Source organism: Colobus angolensis, unplaced genomic scaffold (assembly GCF_000951035.1).
Source record: "Colobus angolensis palliatus isolate OR3802 unplaced genomic scaffold, Cang.pa_1.0 Scaffold86, whole genome shotgun sequence".
NCBI lineage: Eukaryota > Metazoa > Chordata > Mammalia > Primates > Cercopithecidae > Colobus > Colobus angolensis.
In genome coordinates, this window is record NW_012122487.1 from 3,753,334 (window position 1) to 3,777,968 (window position 24,635).

General features: G+C 45.0%; 1 protein-coding gene across 2 annotated transcripts; it reads left to right on the top strand.

Moving 5' to 3' along the window:
* The first annotated feature begins 6 nt into the window (after nucleotides 1-6).
* Nucleotides 7-22,019, top strand: PLIN2 (perilipin 2). 2 transcript variants are annotated; one of them, XM_011930357.1, is made up of 9 exons: nucleotides 7-46; nucleotides 1,294-1,345; nucleotides 1,433-1,628; nucleotides 5,411-5,493; nucleotides 8,021-8,306; nucleotides 9,351-9,532; nucleotides 10,747-10,881; nucleotides 13,100-13,390; nucleotides 21,150-22,019. In XM_011930357.1, exons 2-9 carry the CDS (start codon nucleotides 1,316-1,318, stop codon nucleotides 21,282-21,284), a joined length of 1,338 nt encoding a protein of 445 aa, XP_011785747.1. In that variant the 5' UTR covers nucleotides 7-46; nucleotides 1,294-1,315; the 3' UTR covers nucleotides 21,285-22,019. The 2 variants fall into 2 exon arrangements, with proteins under 2 accessions (XP_011785747.1, XP_011785748.1); XM_011930358.1 differs by lacking the exons at nucleotides 7-46; nucleotides 21,150-22,019 and having other exon boundaries at nucleotides 1,227-1,345; nucleotides 13,100-13,983.
* The last annotated feature ends 2,616 nt before the right edge of the window (nucleotides 22,020-24,635 follow it).

The following is a 24,635-nucleotide window of genomic DNA, read 5'->3' on the forward strand; positions in this document are numbered from 1 at the left end:
GGTCCGAGATCCTCCGCTCGCCTCGCGGCTTCCAGATCCTGGCCGGGTAGGGGCTTCCAGATCCTGGCCGGGTAGGGGCGGCCTCCTGAACCCGCGCTTTCGACCCTTGCCTTTGTAAGTTGAGGCTTCTTTCCTGCCAACAGATTTAGGGCGATTGCTATCAAATGTCCCTTGACCTGCCTGGGTGGTTGTGGGGAAACAATTAACATTTGTCGAAGGGACATTATCGAAAGGGAAACGCGTTAGAAAACCGTATATTTTTTTGACGGAATCTCCCTTTGTCGCCCAGGCTGGAGTGCAGTGACTCCGCCTCCTGGGTTCAAGCGATTCTCCTGTCTCAGCCTCCAGAGCAGCTGGTATTACAGGCGCCCGCCACCACGCCCGGCTCAATTTTGTATTTTTAGTAGAGACGGGGTTTCACCATGTTGGCCAGCCTGGTCTTGAACTCCTGACCTCAAGCAATCCACCTGCCTTGGCCTCCCAAAGTGCTGGGATTACAGGCATGAGCCACCGCGCCCAGCCCGAAAACCGCATTTTATGGGTACACATTTTATGGATACACAATAGGAGTGGGATACCGATACTGGCTCGTCTTCCGCCTTCAGAGTAGTGGTGGCTCCGTTCTTGGCGAGGGGAGGGTGAGCTGGGCGGCTCGGGCACGGACGACAGCAAGCAGGTTCTTTCCCTCCCAGCTCCCGCCGCGGTCGGCTTTGTGTGGGGATGGGCTTTGGGGATACTAAGGTGACGTTTAAAGGCGTCCTGAAGTGCTTCTCCTTCCTCAGAGCACCTCCTTGCTGCTGTGCGTAGTCTCCCCTAAACTAGCTTCCGTCCTTTCACAAGGAAGTTTTATTACGTCCCTGCAAAGTGTTCCCACTTGATCCCCACAAGAATTCCGGCTGACCAAGATGTCTTCTGCTTGAAATCTCTCTTTAGTCTTAACCTGGGTTTTAACTTGGCTAGCATTTTTGTCAACAGATACTGCCCTTCAAAAGGCATCTCTCTGTCTTGAGGGAGAAACAAAACAAGTTTGTCAACAACTTTGCTTCTCCCTCCTGAGTGTTGCAAGTTTATACATAAGCTCTGAAACCTTGCCTCAAAAGAGGGAATAGGGTTGTGTGGGTGTGGATCCTTCAGGAGGGGGACTCTGAGAGCTGGAGAGAGGAAAGAAGTACAGAAGACTACACGGAACTCACCCTGAATTTTTCTCTACTTGAAATCAGCATTTGCCTGGCTTGGGGAATGAATTTGGGAGAGTCTTACCCCAGTGTTCTGAAATAAGTCTCTTTTCTGCAGATTTCTTTCTCCAGAAAGAAAAATGGCATCCGTTGCAGTTGATCCACAACCGGTATGAATTTCTAGTAGCCTTTGCCTACTTTCTCTCCTCTTGTGTTTTGAGACATTAATAAGCACACCCTCCCTACTTTGATTGCAGAGTGTGGTGACTCGGGTGATCAACCTGCCCTTGGTGAGCTCCACCTATGACCTCATGTCCTCAGCCTATCTCAGTACAAAGGACCAATATCCCTACCTGAAGTCTGTGTGTGAGATGGCAGAGAAAGGCGTGAAGACCATCACCTCCGTGGCCATGACCAGTGCTCTGCCCATCATCCAGAAGCTAGAACCGCAAAGTGAGTTCTGATTTTTCAAGATGCAGTCAAGGGACTGGTCAGTGGTGAGCCCCTGAACTCACAGCAGTAACATCCAGAACTCCTCAGACCTTCCTGGGGTATATACTGCCTTTACCTAGAAACTTTCAGGTGACCCTCATTACCGTAAAAGGCCTGTTTCTTTTTCTTTTCTTTTTTTTTTTTTTGAGATGGAGTCTCGGTCTGTTGCCCAGGCTGTAGCGCAGTGGCGTGATCTCAGCTCACCACAACGTCTGCCTGCTGGGTTCAAGGGATTCTCCTGCCTCAGCCTCCTGAGTAGCTGGGACTACAGGCTCCCGCCACCACACCCAGCTACTTTTTGTATTTTTAGTAGAGACGTGGTTTCACAATATTGGCCAGGCTTAACCCCTGACTTTGTGATTCACCTACCTTGGCCTCCCAAAGTGCTGGGATTACAGGCATGAGCCAACACGCCTGTACACAGAAGGCCTGTTTCATAGCATTGGCAGATGTTTATGATCCTTTAATTAAAAATCCCCCAGAGGATGGGTATGGTGGCCTACACCTGTAATCCTAGCACTTTGGGTGGCCTAGATGAGAGGATCGCTTGAGGCCTGGAATTTGAGACTGCTCATTGCAGTCTCTGCCTCCAGGACTCAGGCGATTCTTCTGCCTCAGCTCCCCAAGTAGTTGGGATTACAGGCGTACACCACCATGCCCAGTTAATTTTGTATTTTTAGTAGAGACAGGGTTTCGCCCTGTTGGCCAGGCTGGTCTGAAACTCCTGACCTCAGGTGATCCACCCAGCTCGGCCTCCGGAAGTGCTGGGACTACAGGTGTGAGCCACCATGCCCGGCTGTGAATGAGTTTTAGAAATGGATAGTGGTGATGGTTGTATAATGTTGTAAATGGACTTAATGCCACTGAATTGCACGGTTAAAAATGGTTGAAATGGTGAAGTTTGTTGTGTATATTTTACCAAAAAAATAGAAATCTCATACTCCATGAGAAATCTCATACTGTCATACTTAATAGTCACTCCCCATTTCCTTCCAACCGCCCTGAGGCAGCTACTAATCTACTTTGTCTTTATAGATGTGCCTATGCTGGATATTTCTTATAAATGAAATCATAAAATGTGTGGGCTTTTTTGTGGGGAAAAGAAAGAGAGATCAGACTGCTACTGTGTCTGTATAGAAAGAAGTAGACATAAGAGACTCCATTTTTGTTCTGTACTAAGAAAAATTCTGCCATTGAGATGCTGTTAATCTGTAACCCTACCCCCAACCCTGTCCTTGCAGAGACATGTGCTGTGGTGACTCAAGGTTTAGTGGATTTGGGGCTGCGCAGGATGTGCTTCCTTAAACAAGTGCCCGAAGGCAGTATGTTTATTGAAAGTCATCACCATTCTCTTAATGTCAAGTCCCCAGGGACACAAACACTACACGCAGGGACCTCTGCCTAGGAAAGCTAGGTATTGTCCAAGATTTCTCCCCATGTGATAGTCTGAAATATGGCCTCATGGGATGGGAAAGACCCGATCCTCCCCCAGTCCTGCGACACCCGTAAAGGGTCTATGCTGAGGAGGATTAGTAAAAGAGGAAAGAAGGCCTCTTGGCAGTTGAGATAGAGAAAGGCTTCAGTCTCCTGCCCATCCCTAGGCAATGGAATGAAACCCAATTGTATGTTCTATTTACTGAGATAGGAGAAAAGATAGGAGAAAACCACCTTAGGGCTGGAGGTGGGACGTGCCAGCAGGCAATGCTGCTCTTTATGCACTGAAAATGTTTATGGAGATGTTTGCATATATGCACATGAAAGCACAGCACTTTTCCTTAAACTTACTCATGTCACAGAGATCTTTATTCACATGTCTTTCTGCTGACCTTCTTCCTGCTGTGACCCTATTGTCCTGCCACTTCCCCCTCTCTGAGATGGTAAAGATAATTATCAATAAATACTGAGGGAACTCAGAGACGGTGCTGGTGTGGGTCCTCTGTATGCTGAGCTCTGGTCCCCTGGGCCCACTTTCCTGTCTCTATGTCTCTGTGTCTCTGTGCCTCTGTGTCTCTGTGTCTCTTTTCTCAAGTCTCTTGTTCCACCTAATGAGAAACGCCCACAGGTGTGGAGGGGCAGGCCACCCCTTCATCTTTGTGATTGGCTTCTTTCTTTCTTTTTTTTTTTTTTGAGACGGAGTCTTGCTCTGTTGCCCAGGCTGGAGTGCAGTGGCCAGATCTCAGCTCACTGCAAGCTCCGCCTCCCGGGTTTACGCCATTCTCCTGCCTCAGCCTCCCGAGTACCTGAGACTACAGGCGCCCGCCACCTCGCCCGGCTAGTTTTTTGTATTTTTTAGTAGAGACGGGGTTTCACAGTGTTAGCCAGGATGGTCTCAATCTTCTGACCTCGTGATCCGCCTGTCTCGGCCTCCCAAAGTGCTGGGATTACAGGCTTGAGTCACCGCGCCCGGCCGTGATTGGCGTCTTTCATTGAGCATAATGTTTTCAAAGTTGATCTATCTTGTCACATCATATCAGTACTTCATCTCTTTTTATTGTGGAATAGTAATTCACCGTCTAGACAGACAATATTTTATTCATTCTTCAACTGATGGATGTTTGGGTTCATTCTACTTTTGGAGATTATGTATAATGCTTCTATGAACATTTGTGTACAAGTTTTTGTGTGGACATATGTTTTCAGGTTTTTTTGGTATATACCTAGGACTGGAATTGCTGGGTTATATAATAAGTATTTAAGCTTTTGAGGAGCTGCCAGACTGTTTTCCAAATCAGCTGTACCATTTTACATTCCCACCAACACTGTATGGAGGCTCCAATGTCTCCACATCGTGAACTGCTTTTGCATAAAGATTTAAATCGTTCTTTCAAATGGTTAAGCCAAGGACTTTTAGGATTATAAGGAGCCTTTAGAGACCAGCCATTCCAACTCTGCTACTTCCTAAATGAATTTGGTGCTAGTACTTGGCTTGATATTCTTACTGGGAAGCTCACACTAAAATCTCCCTTGTTAGGGAGATCCAGGGTGGTCTTAGCATACTCTTTCCTAGTGAGAACCCCAAACACACTGACATGTGCTGTAGTAAGAGTAGGTAGGGATTAAACTGGCTCGGGAATATCAACTTTGAGAGAGTTTCCAGATACCTTATTCTCTGAATGAGAGTTCAGGGAAAGCCTGGATACTCTTGGCATTAACATTAGGGGCCAGTCAATGAGGAAGAAGCTTCAGAGCCAGCTTCCTGTTTGTCCTGTCACTGCCTCTGCCTGCTCCTCCCTCACACCCCCATATTTCCTTATCTGTAGAAGAGAGTTGCCAGCAACTTGCCAGGCCTCTTTCTGTCAGAGCTAGAGAAACCAGGCAATGCATTCTGTTGTATAAGATCAACATTCTTGCCTTTTTTTTTTTTTTTTGAGATGGAGGCTTGCTCTGTCACCCAGGCTGGAGTGCAATGGCACGATCTTGGCTCACTGGAACCTCTGCTTCCCGGGTTTAAGCAATTCTCCTGCCTCAGCCTCCCGAGTAGCTGGGACTACAGGCGCCCGCCACCACGCCCTGTATTTTTAGTAGAGACAGAGTTTCACCATGTTGGCCAGGATGGTCTCGGTCTCTTGACCTTGTGATCCACCCGCCTCAGCTTCCCAAAGTGCTGGTATTACAGGCGTGAACCACTGCTCCCGGCCCATTTTTACCATTTTTTTAATAAGGCTAAAAGTATAAGGTATGGTAATGTGTGTTCATTCTATACCTGCAGTACTACATTAACATTTTCCCATTTGTAATTCTAGTTGCGGTTGCCAATATCTATGCCTGTAAGGGGCTAGACAGGATTGAGGAGAGACTGCCTATTCTGAATCAGCCATCAACTCAGGTGAGCTTGGGACAAAAGTGCTGAGGCTTGACACTTCACATGTTTTCATGTTCTGTCTGTTAGCACAAGCTGTACATACCACAAATAGGCAAATACTTGTTTTCCCAACCTGGATCTGGATGTGTGTTTGAAAAATAATGGCCGCTTCCTTACTTCCCGAACTGTTGTCAAGTTGTATCTATGAAGCAGAGAAGAACTAACTTCCCTTTGGATTAGAAAACTTTTAGTGTGATGTCTATCAATTTGTGTCTTTGCTCCTGTAGATGAAATTGCTGTCTCAGATTGAATCTCAAACTGATTCTCTTGTGGTATTAAATAAATGCAGAGGTGATATATATATAAACTTTTCTCACCTGGCTTATACAATGCTGCCAGGAACTACCATCCATATGGGATAGCTAGCCAGTGTTGACAAAAATGATAGGCTCATCTGTCCTGGTGATCCTTTGGTTCAGATAATGTCCTAAAATTTTGTTAAGAATTAAGAATCGGCCGGGCACGGTGGCTCAAGCCTGTAATCCCAGCACTTTGGGAGGCCGAGACGGGTGGATCACGAGGTCAGGAGATCGAGACCATCCTGAGCTACACGGTGAAACCCCGTCTCTACTAAAAAATACAAAAAACTAGCCGGACGAGATGGCGGGCGCCTGTAGTCCCAGCTACTCGGGAGGCTGAGGCAGGAGAATGGCGTAAACCCGGGAGGCGGAGCTTGCAGTGAGCCGAGATCGCGCCACTGCACTCCAGCCTGGGCGACAGAGCTAGACTCCGTCTCCAAAAAAAAAAAAAGAATTAAGAAAGGCAGAATTAAGAATACAGAATGGCACAAAAGGATATCAGTTAGGGAAAAATATACCTCTGTGTCTTTTCATAATCTAAATGCAGTCATCTGTCTGTTAGTGATGGGAATATGTTTTGAGAAAGGCATCATTAGGTGATTTTGCCATTGTGTGAACATCACAGAGTATACTCACACCAATCTAGATGGTAGAGCCCAGTGGTCCCCAAGCTTTTTGGCACCAGGAACTGGTTCCGTGGAAGACAGTTTTTCCATGGACCAGCAGGGGGCGGGTGGTGTTTTTGGGACGATTCAAGTGTACTATATTTATCATTCGATTCTCATAAGGAGCATGCAACTGCACGCATGGGCATGCACAGTTCACAGGGTTAGGGTTAGGTCTCCTATGAGAATCTAATGCCGCCTCTGACTGGTAATGGACTGGTAATGGTCCATGGCCCGGGGGTTAGGGACTTATGGTATAACCTGCTATATACCTAGACTGTATGGTATATAGCCTGTTGCTTGCTTCTAGGCTACACACCTTCACAGCATGACTACACTGACTACTGTAACACAATGATAAGTATTTGTGTATCTAAACGTAGAAAAGGTACAGTGGAAAAAAAAAGGTATACCTGTTATAGGGCAGTCCATTATAATCTTATGGGACTATCATTGAATATGTGGTCCACCACTAACCAAAATGTTATGTGGTTCACAACTATACATAAGTTTAGTGTATAGCCTTTAGAATGCTTGTGCAAATCTTTTAAATTTTTCACTTACATTGCTTGAGACTATGCTAATGGTGAGAGCTATTTTCCATTTTGGATATTTTCTTTAAATGTTGGTAACTTGTGTTACCAACACAAGTTCGGCTCACTGCAGCCTCTTCCTCCTGGGTTCAAGCAATTGTCCTGCTTCAGCATCCCTAGTAGCTGGGTTCACAGGCACGCCCCGCTACACCCAGCTATTTTTTGCTTGTTTGTTTATTTGTTTTTGAGATGGAGTTTCACTCTTGTTGCCCAGGCTATAGTGCAATGGTGCAATTTTGGCTCACTGCAACCTCCGCCTCATGGGTTCAAGCGATTCTTCTGCCTCAGTCTCCCAAGTAGCTGGGGTTACAGGCATGTGCCACCATGCCCAACTAATTTTTTTGTATTTAGTAAAGACAGCGTTTCACCATGTTGGTCAGGCTGGTCTCGAACTCTTGACCTCAGGTGATCCAACTGCCTCAGCTTTCCAAAGTGCTGGGATTACAGGCGTGAGCCACCATGCTGGCCATGTATAATAACTGCATACTAATAACACCCTGAGGGCCAGTTTTAGTTTGATCTTCAGTTTCCTTTCTGAAGTTATGTGACTTTGGAATAAGCTATATAACTTACCTTTTCTTTTCTCTTTTTTCTTTTTTTTTTTTTTTTTTGAGACAGGGTCTTGCTCTGTCACCCAGGCTGAGTGCAGTGGCACAATCACGGCTCACTGCAGCCTTGGCAAATAGACAGATTTCATATCTGTTTACTTCATTTGCTCCTCCAGCAATTCCCAAGGATTGGCAGGTAGGGCAGATATACTTGATAGGGAAATTCAGGCTCATCAACTCTTAGTGACTTGCCAAGACCTAAAGCTAGAGTGAGAGGACTAGATTCCTTCTTTAAGTCTTAAGCTGTGCTGCCTTAGCTAAGACCTTGAGTATATCCTTGTGCTCATGTTTCTCACCAGCCAAGGGATCTGCTTTTCTACTTATAGATTGTTGCCAATGCCAAAGGTGCTGTGACTGGGGCAAAAGATGCTGTGACAACTACTGTGACTGGGGCCAAGGATTCTGTGGCCAGCACGATCACAGGGGTGATGGACAAGACCAAAGGGGCAGTGACTGGCAGTGTGGAGAAGACCAAGTCTGTGGTCAGTGGCAGCATTAACACAGTATTGGGGAGTCGGATGATGCAGCTCGTGAGCAGTGGCGTAGAAAATGCACTCACCAAATCAGAGCTGTTGGTAGAACAGTACCTCCCTCTCACTGAGGAAGAACTAGGTAACTGGAATTTTATCTTCAAATACTGTTTTATATTAAATCTTTTTTAAACAGCTTCACTGACATACACTCTCATCTTTAGTCTAAATTTACACAGTTGTGCAAGCATCACCGCAATACAGTTTTAGAATACTTCTGCTACCCCAAAAGATTCTCATGCCTGTTTGCAGTCAATCCTTTTTAATTTAATTTAATTTTATAGAGATGGGATCTCACTATGTTACACAGGCTGATCTCGAACTCCTGGGTTCAAACGATCCACCTGCCTTGACTTCCCAAAGTGTTGGGATTACAGATGTGAGCAACCACTAATCTTTTTGCCTTTATAGATTTTCCTTCCTAAAGCAATCATAAAGTTCACATTGAATTGTACATAGTAAGTTTTCAAACTTTGGCAAAAATTGGCCTTGGAAAATATTTTCTGTAAATGGATTGTGTTTAATGGATTGCTTTATAAAATCCTCATTATAAAGAATCATCATTAGGTAATGTGTGCCAGGTACCATTCCGCTCAAGTTCACTGTAGGCTGGGTGCAATGGTGCATGCCTATAATCTCAGCACTTTGGGAGGCTGAGACAGGCAGATCACTTGAGTTCAGGAATTTGAGATTAGCCTGGGCAACATGACGAAACCCTAAAAAACACAAAAATTAGCTGGGCATGGTGGCTTGTTCCTATATTCCCAGCTACTCGGGAGGCTGAGGTGAGAGGATCAGTTGAGCCTGGGAGGTTGAGGCTGCAGTGAGCCAGGATTGCGCCACTGTACTCCAGGCTGGGCAACAGAGCAAGACGCTGTTTCCAAAAAAAAAGGCAGTTTACTCTAGTGGGAAAAACGTGTAGATGCATGCAGTGTGTAGCAGATACAGTAATATGTTCAGGGTAGTCAAGTCCAGCAGCAGACATGAGCAGTCTTGGAAAAATGACTACATGATTGCTAAGTGATTGGGTAGAAGTAAGAAAGTCAAGACCCAGGTTAGAGTCCAGGCCTTATCAGTTGTCGCTGTGATCCCTTAAGTTTTTTTTATCTCTTATTTCTAACTTCAGAAAAAGAAGCAAAAAAAGTTGAAGGATTTGATCTGGTTCAGAAGCCGAGTTATTATGTTAGACTGGGATCCCTATCTACCAAGCTTCGCTCCCGTGCCTACCAGCAGGCTCTCAGCAGGGTTAAAGAAGCTAAGCAAAAAAGCCAAGAAACCATTTCTCAGCTCCATTCTACTGTTCACCTGGTGAGTAAAACTTTATTCTAAGGTATCTGAAGTGGGTTCATTTATCTCTAGGACCAAGAATTAATGTAATCACAAAATCCAAGAATTTCACTCTTACTTGAACAACCCAATAGGAAACTGGACAAAGAATATGAAGACAGCTCACAGAAAAAGGAAGTATAAATAGCAGAAATATATGAAGCAATGCTAATCTCGCTCTGAGGGGTCAAGTACCGACATCTCTCTTGTCCTGCCACACGGGAAATGTGGCTGTTGGCAATGGTGTAGAGAAAGAACCACACTTATACAGCTCTTGCTCTAAGGGACTGATTCAAGAGACAGTTTTAGGAAAGTTACAAACATACCCACTCTTCGAGCAGTTTTACTTTTTATCTTATGGATGTGTATATTTGTTTAAAGTTGCAAGAAACTATAACAATGCACATCCACTAACAGGACTAATTAAATTGATACATCACAATAGACTACTGTAGCCATTAAAGGTTGCCAAGTTAGAGAACAGTGTGTACCATTCTGTACTGCCATAAGAAAACCATTTCTTCCTTGAAGGGGAAATAGGTGGTTGGCAACAGGGAAGAGGAAGGTCAAATTCCTTTCTGTTTTATAATTCTAACTTATCCTTTACTCATGTACACATTAAATTTTAGTTGCTGGCTGGGTGTGGTGGCTCATGCCTATAATCCCAGCAATTTAGGAGGGCAAGGTGGGCAGATCACCTGAGGTCAGGAGTTCGAGACCAGCCTGGCCAACATGCTGAAACCCTATCTCTACTAAAAATACAAAAATTAGCTGGGCGTGGTGGCATATGCCTGTAATCCCAGCTACTCACGAGGCTGAGATAGGACAATCGCTTGAACCTGGGAGACGGAGGTTCAGGGAGCTATGATCACGCCACTGCACTTCAGTCTGGGTGACGCAGTGAGATTCTCTCAAAAAAAAAAAAGAAATTTTTTTTTTTTTTAGTTGCTTTACCTGTGATAAACTGGAGGTAAATTTGGAGTCAGTGATTTAACAGTTAGAGGCAGTAAAGAGCTATTACTGCTTGGTTAATTTACACATACTGATAATAAATAACAATGATAGCAGGAATAGATCTCATTCAACTCCAGGAAATTCTTAGTTTTTATATTGCCTGATTTACATCATACATCTGCAAACAGGCTAACATGAATATCTGACTTGTGTGTTCCTTTGTCTTGTTTCATTGTGTCTAGATTGAATTTGCCAGGAAGAATGTGCATAGTGCCAATCAGAAAATTCAGGATGCTCAGGATAAGCTCTACCTCTCATGGGTGGAGTGGAAAAGGAGCATTGGATACGATGATACTGATGAGTCCCACTGTGCTGAGGTAAGATGACTGGGACAGTCATTCGCTGATTTCTGAAGAAGTTCTTATCAGACTTTTCATTTCAATTTTTCCATACTATGTCTTAGAATACTCTTCTGTATCAAAAGGTTGAACAATACCATGTGCATAGGTGGCTAGTTACGTGGCAGAAAAGCAAAACTAGGCAGGGAATAATTTTATCTAACAACTTATGAGTATACATATGCCCCAAGTGTGATACAACTAAATGAGAAACACAGGCCTTGCCCTCATAATAGGTACAGACTAACAGGGGATATAGCCAGCCATGCTGTCCTATTGTGCCTTTTTTTTTTTTTTTTTTTTTTTTTTTTGAGACGGAGTCTCGTTCTGTCGCCCAGGCTGGAGTGCAGTGGCCGGATCTCAGCTCACTGCAAGCTCTGCCTCCCGGGTTTACGCCATTCTCCTGCCTCAGCCTCCTGAGTAGCTGGGACTACAGGTGCCCGCCACCTCGCCCGGCTAGTTTTTTGTATCTTTAGTAGAGACGGGGTTTCACCGTGTTAGCCACGATGGTCTCAAACTCCTGACCTCATGATCCACCCGTCTCGGCCTCCCAAAGTGCTGGGATTACAGGCTTGAGCCACCGCGCCCGGCCTCGCATGGTAATTTTTTTTTTTTTTTTTTTTTTTGAGACGGAGTCTCGTTCTGTCGCCCAGGCTGGAGTGCAGTGGCCGGATCTCAGCTCACTGCAAGCTCTGCCTCCCGGGTTTACGCCATTCTCCTGCCTCAGCCTCCTGAGTAGCTGGGACTACAGGTGCCCGCCACCTCGCCCGGCTAGTTTTTTGTATCTTTAGTAGAGACGGGGTTTCACCGTGTTAGCCACGATGGTCTCAAACTCCTGACCTCATGATCCACCCGTCTCGGCCTCCCAAAGTGCTGGGATTACAGGCTTGAGCCACCGCGCCCGGCCGTCCGGTTGTTTTTTAACAGCATAAATACAGGTACTATTGGCCGGGCGCGGTGGCTCACGCCTCTAATCCCAACACTTTGGGAGGCCGAGGTGGGCAGATCACGAGGTCAGGAAATCAAGACCATCCTGGCCAACATGGTGAAACCCTGTCTCTACTAAAAATACAAAAAATGAGCCAGGCATGATGGCACGTGCCTGTAATCCCAGCTACTCGGGCGGCTGAGGCAGGATAATCGCTTGAACCCAGGAGGCAGAGGTTGCAGTGAGCCGAGATCACACCACTGCCCTCCAGCCTGGGCAACAGAGCAAGACTCTGTCTCAAAAAACAAAAGAAAATATATGGGAAGACTATCTCAGGCAGCCTTGGAGTAGGGGTAGGTGAGTCACATTGCTTCCTGGAAGAGATGAATGGTAAACTGAGAACTAATGGGTAAATTAGGCGAAAGGGCAATAAGGTGACTAAGGTTCTGGAGAGAAGACATAGCATCTTGGCTGGGTATAATGGCTCACACCTGTAATCTCAGCACTTTGGGAGGCCAAGGCAGGCAGATCACTTGAACCCAGGAATTCAGGACCAGCCTGGGCAACTGTGAAACCCCCATCTCTACAAAAAATGCAAAAATTAGCAGGGCGTGGTGGTGTGCACCTGTAGTCCTAGTTGCTCGGGAGGCTGAGGTGGGTGGATCACCTAAGCCCAAGAGGTCAGGGCTGCAGTGAGCCATGATTGTGCCACTGCCCTCCAGCCTGGGAGACAGACTGAGACCCTGTCTCAAAAAGAAAAAAAACAGAAAGAAATATCCTCTAGGATATTCTAGGAAATGTCCTAGAAAGTGGTTCTTTGTGTCCCAAAAGCTCTGAAGTCAGTAGACAGCGTTTCACCATTTTGGCCAAGATGGTCTCAATCTCCCTCAAGGAGCGTGTCTTGTCATCTTATTTGAGGAGGGATTATATTCATTACACTACTAGCATGAACTACATTTCCATTCTTTTGGGTCTCCGCTACCTCATATGTTTCTTAAGTTTAAGATGATGAACTTTGGAGACTCAGGCACTAGTTCGAATCCCTACCCAGCTGTTTTCCAGTTGTTAACTGAAGCCATCTACTTAAACTCTAAGCTTATATTCACATCTATGAAATGTGAATAATACTGCTGCACTCGGTATTGTAATGAGGATTTTTAAAAACCGAAGAAGCCATATATGTGGTGGACACATAACCAGCTTACTGTCATTGAACTAACTTAACATAGCACTGCTGGAACCACTGCTAATTTTAAGTTTTATTTTTAGCACATTGAGTCACGTACTCTTGAAATTGCCCGCAACCTGACTCAGCAGCTCCAGACCACGTGCCACAACCTCCTGTCCAACATCCAAGGCGTACCGCAGAACATCCAAGATCAGGCCAAGCACATGGGGGTGATGGCAGGCGACATCTACTCAGTGTTCCGCAGTGCTGCCTCCTTTAAGGAAGTGTCTGACAGCTTCCTCACTTCTAGCAAGGGGCAGCTGCAGAAAATGAAGGAATCTTTAGATGACGTGATGGATTATCTTGTTAACAACACGCCCCTCAACTGGCTGGTAGGTCCCTTTTATCCTCAGCTGACTGAGTCTCAGAATGCTCAGGACCAAGGTGCAGAGATGGACAAGAGCAGCCAGGAGACCCAGCGATCTGAGCACAAAACTCATTAAACCTGCCCCTGTCACTAGTGCATGATGTGGCCAGGCAGATGACCTGTTATGTTGAAATTAACTTGCTAGGCAACCCTAAATTGGGAAGCAAGTAGCTAGTAAAAGGCCCTCAATTATAGTTGTTTCCAGCTGAATTAAGAGCTTTAAAGTTTCTGGTTAGCAGATAATTTCTGTTCACCTGGTAAGAAAAGAATGCTAGGCTTGTCAGAGCCTATAGCCAGAACTCAGAAAAAATTCAAGTGCACTTATGTTCTCATTCTGTGGCCATTGTGTTGCCTCTGTTACTGTTTGTATTGAATAAAAACATCTTCATGTGGGCTGGGGTAGAACCTGGTGTCAGCTCTGGTATGATCTGAAAAGGCCTCTTCACTGGTTTATCTCATGATCATTACTTGTAAAACTTGATTTTAGCTTTTTATTTCTCAAATAGGAATAATACTATGTTTGAATTCAATAAAATTCACTGCAGGATAGACCAGTTACATGCTGTTTGTTCCATATGCTTCGTGTGTTGCTTTCGTAGAGCTACTTAACCTGCATGACAGAGTTATTATACATACGTGAATTTCAGTTGGCCTGTTGGGGAATTTGGCAGAGTGAGAACATTGGAAGGCTAATGTTAAAAATGGGATGCTTGATAACAGATTAAAAAAAACCTAAAATCTGATGTGCATATTCAAATTTTACTAGGTGACAGTTGGCCCTCTGTTTGCCAACTTACTGGATCCCTGTGAGCGGATTTTTTTTAAACCAGTAAAATGTCCTAGTCATGTCTGACTACCTCACTGAAAAGGAATCAGAGCTGAAAGGAAGTGAGTGATTATTTAAATCAGTATCATGTAAAGTCATTGGGCATTTCTTGCCAGGGAACCAGTTAAAGCGTGAGTCCTAGAGAGAGATTCTTCAGTGTCCAGCCTCAGCTGGACTTTACTTACTGTGTTGTTATTTTGGGAGAAAGTCACTAACCTCAGTTGTTGGGGAGGTATGTATAGAAGACCATGTGAGACTAATTAGAAGTAAAACTACTTTAAGCCAAGCTCCGCCTCCCGGGTTCACGCCATTCTCCTGCCTCAGGCGCCCGCCACCTTGCCCGGCTAGTTTTTTGTATTTTTAGTAGAGACGGGGTTTCACCGGGTGAGCCAGGATGGTCTTGATCTGACCTCGTGATCCACCCGTCTCGGCCTCCCAAAGTGCTGGGATTACAGGCTTGAGCCACCGCGCCCGGCCTCTTTTTTTTTTTTGAGACAGGCGTGAGGCACTGCGCCCGGCCAACAAAGGTTCTTCTTACCTCCTGCCGATAGTATCCAGACTTCTAGTCCATTCAGCATTGGTTATTTAGGAACTATCCTGAATCTCCTTATCACGCATATGCAATATGTCAAACTAGTTTTTAAAAGCGAGTCTCAGAACTTGTGAAATAGGCCGGGCGCTGTGGCTCACACCTGTAATCCCAGCACTTTGGGAGGCCGAGGCAGGCAGATCACCTGAGGTTAGGGGTCTGACACCAGCCTGACAAACAACGTGAAACCCTATCTCTACAAAAAATACAAAAATTAGCCTGGCCTGGTGGTGCGTGCCTATAATCCCAGCTACTTGGGAGACTGGGGAAGGAGAATCCCCTACGTCTGGGAGGTGGAGGCTGCAGTGAGCCAAGATCTTGCCACTGCACTCCAACCTGAGCAACAGAGTGAGACTCTGTCTCAAAAAAAAAAAAAAGAAAAAAAGGGTATGAAATAGAGCTACATGCTTCTGGCTGTCCCTGCTAAAAGGTAAGCAGGACTACCCTCAGCAGAACTGAAGTCTAACTCAAATTCCTCTCTTTCTATCCTGGTTCACCCCTTTATCTCCATGAAAACGAGGAAGCAGCATATAACTTTACATGCTCCTTTGGTATAAATGAGTCTATTAAACTTTTTTATGGACCAGGCATGGTGGCTCATGCCTGTAATCCCAGCACTTTGGGAGGCCGAGATGGATGGATCCCTTGAGGTCAGGAGTTTGAGACCAGCCTGGCCAACAGGGTGAAACCCAGTCTCTACTAAAAACACAAAAGTTAGGCTGGGCGTGGTGGTTCACACCTGTAATCCCAGCATGTTGGGAGGCCAAGGTGGGCAGATCACGAGGTCAGGAGTGGCCAACAGTGGCCAACCTGGTCAATATGATAAACCTCGTCTCTACTAAAAATACAAAAATTAGCTGGCCATGGTAGCGTGCACCCTGTAATCCCAGCTTCTCGGGAGGCTGAGGCAGGAGAATCTTTTGAACCCGGGAAGTGGAGGTTACAGTGAGCCGAGATTGCACCATCGCACTCCAGCCTGTCCAGCGACAGGGTGAGACTCCATCTCAAAAAAAACACAAAAAAACACACAAAAATTAGCCGGGCATGGCTGTATGCACCTGTAATCCCAGCTACTCGGGGGCTGAGGCACAAGAATCCCCTGAACCAGGCAGGTGGAGGTTGCAGTGAGCCAAGATCTTGCCACTGCACTCCTGCCTGGGCGACAGTGAGACCCTGTCTCAAAAAAAAAAAAAAGCTTTTTATCAAGTTACAAATTTTTTCTCCTCAGTGTAACTCTAGAAATCAATAAACAGGTGAGTTGAGTTGGAGGGTAGGTAGGAAGTCCCTAGGATTTGTTTTGCAGATAAGGAGCTTCTGGTTTCTGGGAAGGATGGGCTTTTGTGATGTATGGGTTTCCAGGATAGAGCCTATTCACTCACTTGCCTCCTTGTTCCCAGTGACTGGCATTTTCTAGGCCTCTGCCTCTGAATTTTTTTTTTTTTTTTTTTTTTTTTGAGGCAGAATCTTGCTCTGTTGCCCAGGCTGGAGTGCAATGGTATGGTCTCAGCTCACTGCAACCTCCGCCTCCCAGTTTCAAGCTATTCTCCTGCCCTCAGCCTCCCAAATACAGACGTGTGCCACCACTCCTGGCTGGTTTTTGTCTCTTTTAATAGAGATGGGGTTTCACCATGTTGGACAGGCTGATCTCGAACTCCTGACCTCAGGTGATCCGCCCGCCTCGGCCTCCCAAAATGCTGGGATTACAGGCGTGAGCCACCACGCCCGACTACACATGCTTTCTTATCTTGAATATACACCTTTGTGTTTCCCTATTAATAAGAGTTATAGTGTGTTACTTAAGTTAGTACAAATTAGGGAAAAAAAAAATTGTAGTGCTTACTGAATAGCTTATGAAAAGAAGAGAGGTCTCAAAGCTCTTCTTCCTGAGCAGGGGCAGGATAAAATGTAGACCATTCTTAGCTTCTAGAAGAGCACCAGCAGCCCTTGCTTTTTGCCGTTAGCTGTGCACATTGGTCATGGTTTTGCTGTCTTTGTCTACATGTATTTCATTCATTTGTCAACATGTCTCAGGATTTGTGGTGTTCTGGAATTTTTTTTTTTTTTTTTTTTAGATGGACTCTTGCTCTATTGCTCAGGCAATAGTGCAGTGGTGGGATTGGCTCACTGCAGCCTTCGCCTCCCAGGCTCAATTGATTCTCCCTCCTCAGTGTCCTGAGTATCTGGGACCATAGGAATTCATAATCACACCTGGCTAATTTTTGTGTTTTTGTAAAGATGGGGTTTCACCATGTTGCCCAGGCTGGTTTCATACTCCTGAGCTCAAATGATCCACTCACCTTGGCCTGCCAAAGTGCTGGGATTCCAGGCATGAGCTACTGAACCTGGTCTGTGTTCTCACATCTTGCAGCTTCATTGTTGCATAAATTGGAGAAAATTTTGGTTTTACAGACTTGTTTTCCTCCAGAAAACCGTTCTTTTGAGGGAAAATACTAAGGCTGACATAGTATGTAACCATGGCAGGTTCGTAAACACATGACTGCATGAAACCTGGCATGATGTGCCTCAGGGAGGGTTCAAGAACATTTTTTCCTTTGCCTGTCATAATACCATAGTCTTTCTAGTTTGTCCTATTCAAAAATGCAAAGGAACATGATGCATTGGCCATAAATCTCCGAGCCTTAGTTTTCTCATCTATTAAGTTAATGTTGCCTCAACAGATGGAAGTGAGTGTTGAGGATGGGGACGTGTTTTTTTAATTTGCACTAGAAGCATGAGGACATCATCTGTGGGACAGTGATATGTAGTATCTTTAACTTGGCAGTTCAGATGTGAGTATATAATACCAACTCATGGTTAGGAAAATATATCCACTTTGAAAAGGCAGTTTATAGGTATTAAAGAACTAATGAAACTGAGCCTAGTGCTATGAACCTATAGTTTCAGTTTCTCAGGTGGCTGGGACAGGAAGATTGCTTGAGCCCAGGAGTTTAAGCTACAGGAAAGAAACAACTAATGAAGTGAAAAGGAAAAAACTAAAATTTGTTTACATAAGATACAGGGCTCAAGGTCAACTTAAGCCAAAGACTTGTTTTATGATATCTTTCTTGGTTACCTTTTGAGATTCTGATGCTACCCCGCTCCCTCCACCCCAAAATGAACTTCTTTAGACCTGAATTTGTAAAACTTTAGGGCTGGGCGCGGTGGCTCAAGCCTGTAATCCCAGCACTTTGGGAGGCTGAGATGGGCGGATCACGAGGTCAGGAGATCGAGACCATCCTCGCTAACATGGTGAAACCCCGTCTCTACTAAAAAATACAAAAAACTAGCCGGGCGAGGTGGCGGGCGCCTGTAGTCCCAGCTACTTGGGAGGCTGAGTCAGGAGAATGGCATAAACCCGGGTGACGGAGCTTGCAGTGAGCTGAGATCCGGCCACTGCACTCCAGCTTGGGCGACAGAGCGAGACTCTGTCTCAAAAAAAAACAAAAAAAACCAAAAAAAACTTTAGTTTTAGAAATTATCAACTCCTGAAAAAAAAAAAGTGGTGTCAATTTGACCCTCACTGGGCTAGACCCAGGTCATATTTTTAGGACTGGTGAGGGTTAAGGACCTCTAACTAACCATCCTAAGCTGAGCGTCAGGAATAGAGTGCTCAGAAGGAAAAGACTGAATCAGGAAATTATACTCTCAATTGGTGGTGAGAGGGAGCACTTCGTTGAGTTTGACAGATGAAACTGCTGATTAACACAGTACATCTTTAATTGTTAAGATGGCCCAGGTGCGGTGGCTCATGCCTGTAATCCTAGCACTTTGGGAGGCTGAGTCGGCAGATCCCTTGAGGCCAGGAGTTCAAGGGTAGCCTGGCCAACATGGTGAAACCTCGTCTTCATGAAAGATACAAAAATTAGCTGGGCATTGTGGCTTGCTCCTGTAATTCAAGCTACTCAGGCATGAGAATTGCTTGAATCTGGGAGGCGAAGGTTGCAGTGAGCCAAGATGGCACCACTGCACTCCAGCCTGGGTGACAGCGAGACTCCATTTCAAAAAAAAAAAAAGTGTTAAGATTGTCAGTAAGATGACTAAGTGAAGTGATAGGCAGGCAGTCAAAAGGAAAATGTTTGCAATGGGAGGTAGATAGAATTGCCTGGGATTTTTCTCATGTTTTACTTGCTTAAACTGGGCCTGTAGATTAGAGATATGATATGAAATATAATATAATGAAAGGTTTTGAATCTCACAAGGGAGTCTTGATACAGAATATACTTTCTAGGTTTTTAGCTGGTACAGATTTTATGAAAGTGCCATTTGAGAGTGCCATATAAAAGATAGTAGAGCTAGTGGGGCACGGTAGCTCATGCCTGTAATCCCAGCACTTTGGGAGGCCAAGGTGGATGGATCACCTGAGGTCAGGAGTTCAAGACCAGCCTTGCCAACATGGTAAACTCCCATCTCTACTGAAAATGCAAAAATTAGCCAGCTGTGGTGGCACACACCTGTAATACCAGGTACTTGGGTGGCTGAGGGAGGAGAATCACTTGAACCTGGGAGGTATAGGGTGTAGTGAACCGAGTTTGCCCCACTGCACTCCAGCCTGGGTGACAATGAGACTCCATCTCAAAACAAACAAACAAAACAGAAATCCAATGTCAAATTTTCCATTTTTTCAATTTTTAAATGTACAATTCTGTGGCATTAAGCACATTCACAATGTTATACAACCATCACTATTATATTCATCTTAAGCACAGATTCTGTACCCATTAAACAATAACTCCAGGCCAGGTGTGGTGGCTCATGCCTGTAATCCCAGCATTTTGGGAAGCCAAGGAGAGTGGATCACTTGAGGTCAGGAGTTTGAGACCAGCCTGGCCAGTATGGTGAAACCCCATCTCTACTAGTAAATATAAGAATTAGCTGGGCATGGTGGCAGCACATGCCTGTAATCCAGTTACTCGGGAAACTGAGGCAGGAGAATTGGTTTGAACCTGGGAGGCTGAGGTTTCAGTCAGCTGAGATCACGCCACTGCACTCCAACCTGGGGGACAGAGTGAAACTCCTTCTAAAACAAAACAAAACAAAAAAACCCCACAATAACTCCCCAATTTCCCCTTTCCTTCTATTTTTTGAGGGATTTTTTTTTTTTCAGAGACAGAGTCTTGCTCTGTCACCCAGGCTAGAGTGCAGTGGTGCAATCTTGGCTCACTGCAACCTCTGCCTCCTGGGTTCAAGTGATTCTCCTACCTCAGCCTCCCAAGAAGCTGGGGTTACAGGCATCTGCCACTACACCCAACTAATTTTTGTATTTTTAGTAGAGACGGGGTTTCACCATGTTGGCCAGGAGGCTGGTCTTGAACTCCTGACCTCATGATCCACCTGCCAAAGTGTTGGGATTACAGGCGTGAGCCACCACGCCCGGTCTTTTTGAGGGATTTTTGTTGCTTTTAGCTCTTTTTCCTCTGTTAGGTAATCAGCTGCTTTTATTCCCTCCACTATCAAGATTCTAGCCTTTAGTAATATGTTATATGTTATTAATTTTTCTTTTCTTTTTTTTTTTTTTTTTGAGAGAGTCCTACTCTGTCGCCCAGGCTGGAGTGCAATGGCACGATCTCGGCTCTCTGCTCCCAGGTTCAAGTGATTGTCCTGCCTCAGCCTCCTGAGTAGCTGGGACTACAGGTGCATGCCACTACGCCCAGCTAATTTTTTGTATTTTTCGTAGAGACAGCGTTCCACTGTGTTAGCCAGAATGGTCTTGATCTCCTGACCTCATGATCCGCCCACTTCGGCCTCCCAAAGTGCTGGGATTACAGGCGTGAGCCACTGCGGCCAGCCTTAATTTTCTTGTTTTAATCTGATGCTTACTAAGAAACATTACCTAGCTTATCAAAATTGTATATAAAATAAAATTTGATAGAGTTTCTTGTCCCTAAAGGCTTTCCTGTGCAGGGAAGAGGTAGGGTTTTGCGATGGCTGTTTCAACCATAAAAATACCTTTTGTTTCCTCAGTTGCTAGACATTTCCCTAGACACTTGCTTATGGAAAAGTGGGGTATTATGGATTTTGAGAAAGTAATAGATTAATAGTTGAATAACGAGAAATGCTATATATCTGGTATTTTTTAAAAAGCCTTCATTGACTAGGTTCCACCACTAGTTAGTTTCCTTTTTAAAAGTTTTCCTTAGTGCTTTTATAGTATGAGGCAGTTGGGAAAAAGACCACAAACATCTTTTCAAAAACACAGCTATGGACAAAGCAAGGTTCACCTACATGCACTAAAGTCTCCATGAGCTCAGATGGACCTGACAACTCGCTTCATCAGTGTTTGTTTCAATATCCAAGATTCTTCTTTTACAGGTGCTTGATTTCACCACCATAGACTTGACATCTGAGACTGATGAGATTCCAGATATTATAGCTTTGGAAGAGAAGAACGGATCAAATCATTCACATGCTAATGACCCTGTCCTCTCAGAGCAAAATGTTAAATAACTAACAACAATAAAATACCCTTCTAGGTTGAATACGCAATTTGCATTACATTAAACTTCCTGGTTTTATTCCTGTGACTTTGAAGAGTGTTAATCTATTTTTTTGGCTACATTGGTCTTAACTGCAATGACCCTCTCATCTAAACTTTTTTGTAAGAGATCCTAGTTCTGTGTCATATATCATTTAATATAATTATTTAAAGTTTAATTGCTGAAATACTTATAATAAAAATTGGGCTGTATAATCTTGACTTCATGATTTTTTTTCCCACTGGTATAGTGAACATTTGTTGTCTTTTGGTCTCCCATGATTCATTCATGCTTATTTTGAAGGTCTCAGTGGGTATAGTGGTCAAGGTTTTTGCTTTCCCTTAGCCTAGTGGTGGGCATGTGACTAAAAGAAGGTCAACTGGGAGGAAGCATAGCGTGATGGGTAAGGGCTCAGACTCTGGTTTCTAATCTGACTCTGCCACTTACTGTGTGACCTTGAGCAAGTTACTTAATTTCTCTATGCCTCATTTTTTTCATCAGTAAAACAGGAATAGTGTTAGGTTTGCTATGAAGATTAAATAGTTAACATTTATGAAAAGCTTAGAGCAGTGCCTGGCACAGAGCAACATTAAGTATTAGTTGCCTGTAATCCCAGCACTTTGGGAGGCCAAGGTGGGTGGATCACTTGAGGTCAGGAGTTTGAAACCAGCCTGGCCAACATGGTGAAACCCCGTCTCTACTAAAAATACAAAAAAAAAAAAAAAAAAAATTAGCCGGGTTGTAGTGGCACAGGCCTGTAATCCCAGCTACTCAGGTGGCTGAGGCAGGAGAATCGCTTGAACCCAGGAAGCAGAGGTTGCAGTGAGCCAAGATCATGCCACTGCGCTCTGGTCTGGGTGGCAGAGCGAGACTCCATCTCAAAAAAAAAAAAAAAAGTATTAATTAAGGGAGTAAATTGTAGAAGCAATCTGGAGGCAGTGGCTCACACTTGTGATCCCAGCACTTTGGGAGGCCAAGGTGGGAGAATCACTTGAGCCCAGGAGTTCCAGACCAGCCTGGACAATATAGTGAGAACTTCTCTCTATAACAAAAAACCTTAAAACAATTGGGCTGGGCACGGTGGCTCACGTCTGTAACCCCAACACTTTGGGAGGCCAAGGGGGGCAGATCACTTGAGGTCAGGAGCTCCAGACGAGCCTGGCTAACATGGTGAAACCCTGTCTCTACTAAAAATACAAAAATTTGTCAAGTGTGGCGGCGGATGCTTGTAATCCCAGCTACTCAGGAGGCTGAGGCGGGAGAATACCAGGCTAGCCTGGAATTCCTGGTCTCAAGCAATCCTCCTGCCTTGGACTCCCAAAGTGCTGGAATTACAGGCATGAGCCACTGTGCCTAGCTGCCAAATCTTAGAATGAGGCCTAGTGAATGAGGACTAAACTCTGACCTTTTTTCTTTCTTGTCCAAATTCCTATCTATAGAACTTGGGGAGCCATGTCCTACAAGTCAGAATCTCATCAGATGGGTTTTGTTTAAGCCTGTATAACCCAGCTTACTTTCCAACTTGACTGGCATAACATTGACAGATGAAGAAGGAAATTAAAATATTTTTTCCCAAAATATGTTTCTTTGTTATATTTTGAAATGGTCCTTCAAAACCGTCACTTATGGGGGGAAATCTACATCTGTAAAGAAGCTGGCAGGTGGCTCACACCTGTAATCCCAGCACTTTGGGAGGCTGAGGTGGGCAGATCACCTGAGGTCTGGAGTTCCAGACCAGCCTGGTCAACACGGTGAAAGCCTGTCTCTATTAAAAATACAAAAATTAGCTGGACATGGTGGCGCATGCCTGTAATCCCAGCTACTTGGGAGGCCAAGGCAGGAGAATTACTTGAACCCAGGAGGCAGGGGTTGCACTGAGCCGAGATGGCACCACTGCACTTCAGCCTGGGTGATAGAGTGAGACTCCATCTCATAAATAAATAAATACATAAATAGAATTTCTATTGAAATAAGTAGATCTTTCCCCTGGCAGGCCATCCCCATCCTGAAGAGATTAACTGAGAATCCAATACTTGCTCTGTCACCCACGCTGGAGTACAGTGGCGTGGCATGCGATTTCAGCTCACTGCAACCTCTGCCTCCCGGGTTCAAGCAATTCTCCTGCCTCAGCCTCCCGAGTAGCTGGGACTACAGGCATCTGCCACCATGCCTGGCTAATTTTTGTCTTTATAGTACAGATTGGGTTTCACCATGTTGGCCAGGCCAGTCTTGAACTCCTGACCTCAGGTGATCTGCCCACCTTGGCCCCACAAAATGCTGGATTACAGGTGCGAGCCACTGCGTCTAGCCTAAATTTTTTTTTTTTTTTTTGAGACAGGATCTTGCACTGTTGCCCAGGCTGGCATGTAGTGGCATGATGTGGGCTCACTGCAACCTCTGCCTCCTGGGCTGAAACAATCCACAGCCTCAGCCTCCCAAAGTGTTGGGATTACAGGTATGAGCCACCACACCCAGCTTCTAGTACTTTTGGGTGGACACCTATGAGACTTCATACTAACCCTAGTGTCCAAAACCGCTTATCTTGATAGACACTTTTCTATAGATTCTAGGTCTTTAGATAGTAACTTGACTCTTTCAACCAATGGCAATCAGAAAATCTTTTTTGTTGTTTTTTTTTTGTTTTGAGACGGTCTCACCGAGTCGCCCAGGCTGGAATTCAGTGGTGTGATCTCAGGTCACTGCAACCTCGGCCTCTTGAGTTTAAGCGATTCTCCTGCCTCAGCCTCCTGAGTAGTTGGGATTACAGGTGCACACCACCATGCCTGGCTAATGTTTGTATTTTTAGTAGAGATGAGGTTTCACCATGTTGACCAAGCTGGTCTCAAACTCCTGACTTCAAGTGCCTTGGCCTCCGAAAGTGTTGGGATTACAGGCGTGAGGCACCACGCCCGCCCCAATCAGAAAATCTTTGAGCCCACCTATGACCTGAACCCTCCACTTTGAGTTGCCTCACCTTTCAGTACAGAACCAATGTATAGCTTACATGTATTGATCGATGTTTTATGTCTCCCTAAAACTGTATAAAAAACCAAGCTATAGTCCCACCATCTCGGGCACATGTTCTCAGGAACTCTTGAGACTGTGCCTCAGGCCATGGTCACTCATATTTGGCTCAGAATAAACTTCTTTAAATATTTTGTTAGAGGAACCCCTGCTTTCCAGGCCTCTGGTTTAATAAAACATGACTAAAGTGACTCCATCTTTTTTTTTTTTTGAGACGGAGTCTTGCTCTGTCGCCCGGGCTGGAGTGCAGTGGCTGGATCTCAGCTCACTGCAAGCTCCGCCTCCCAGGTTTACGCCA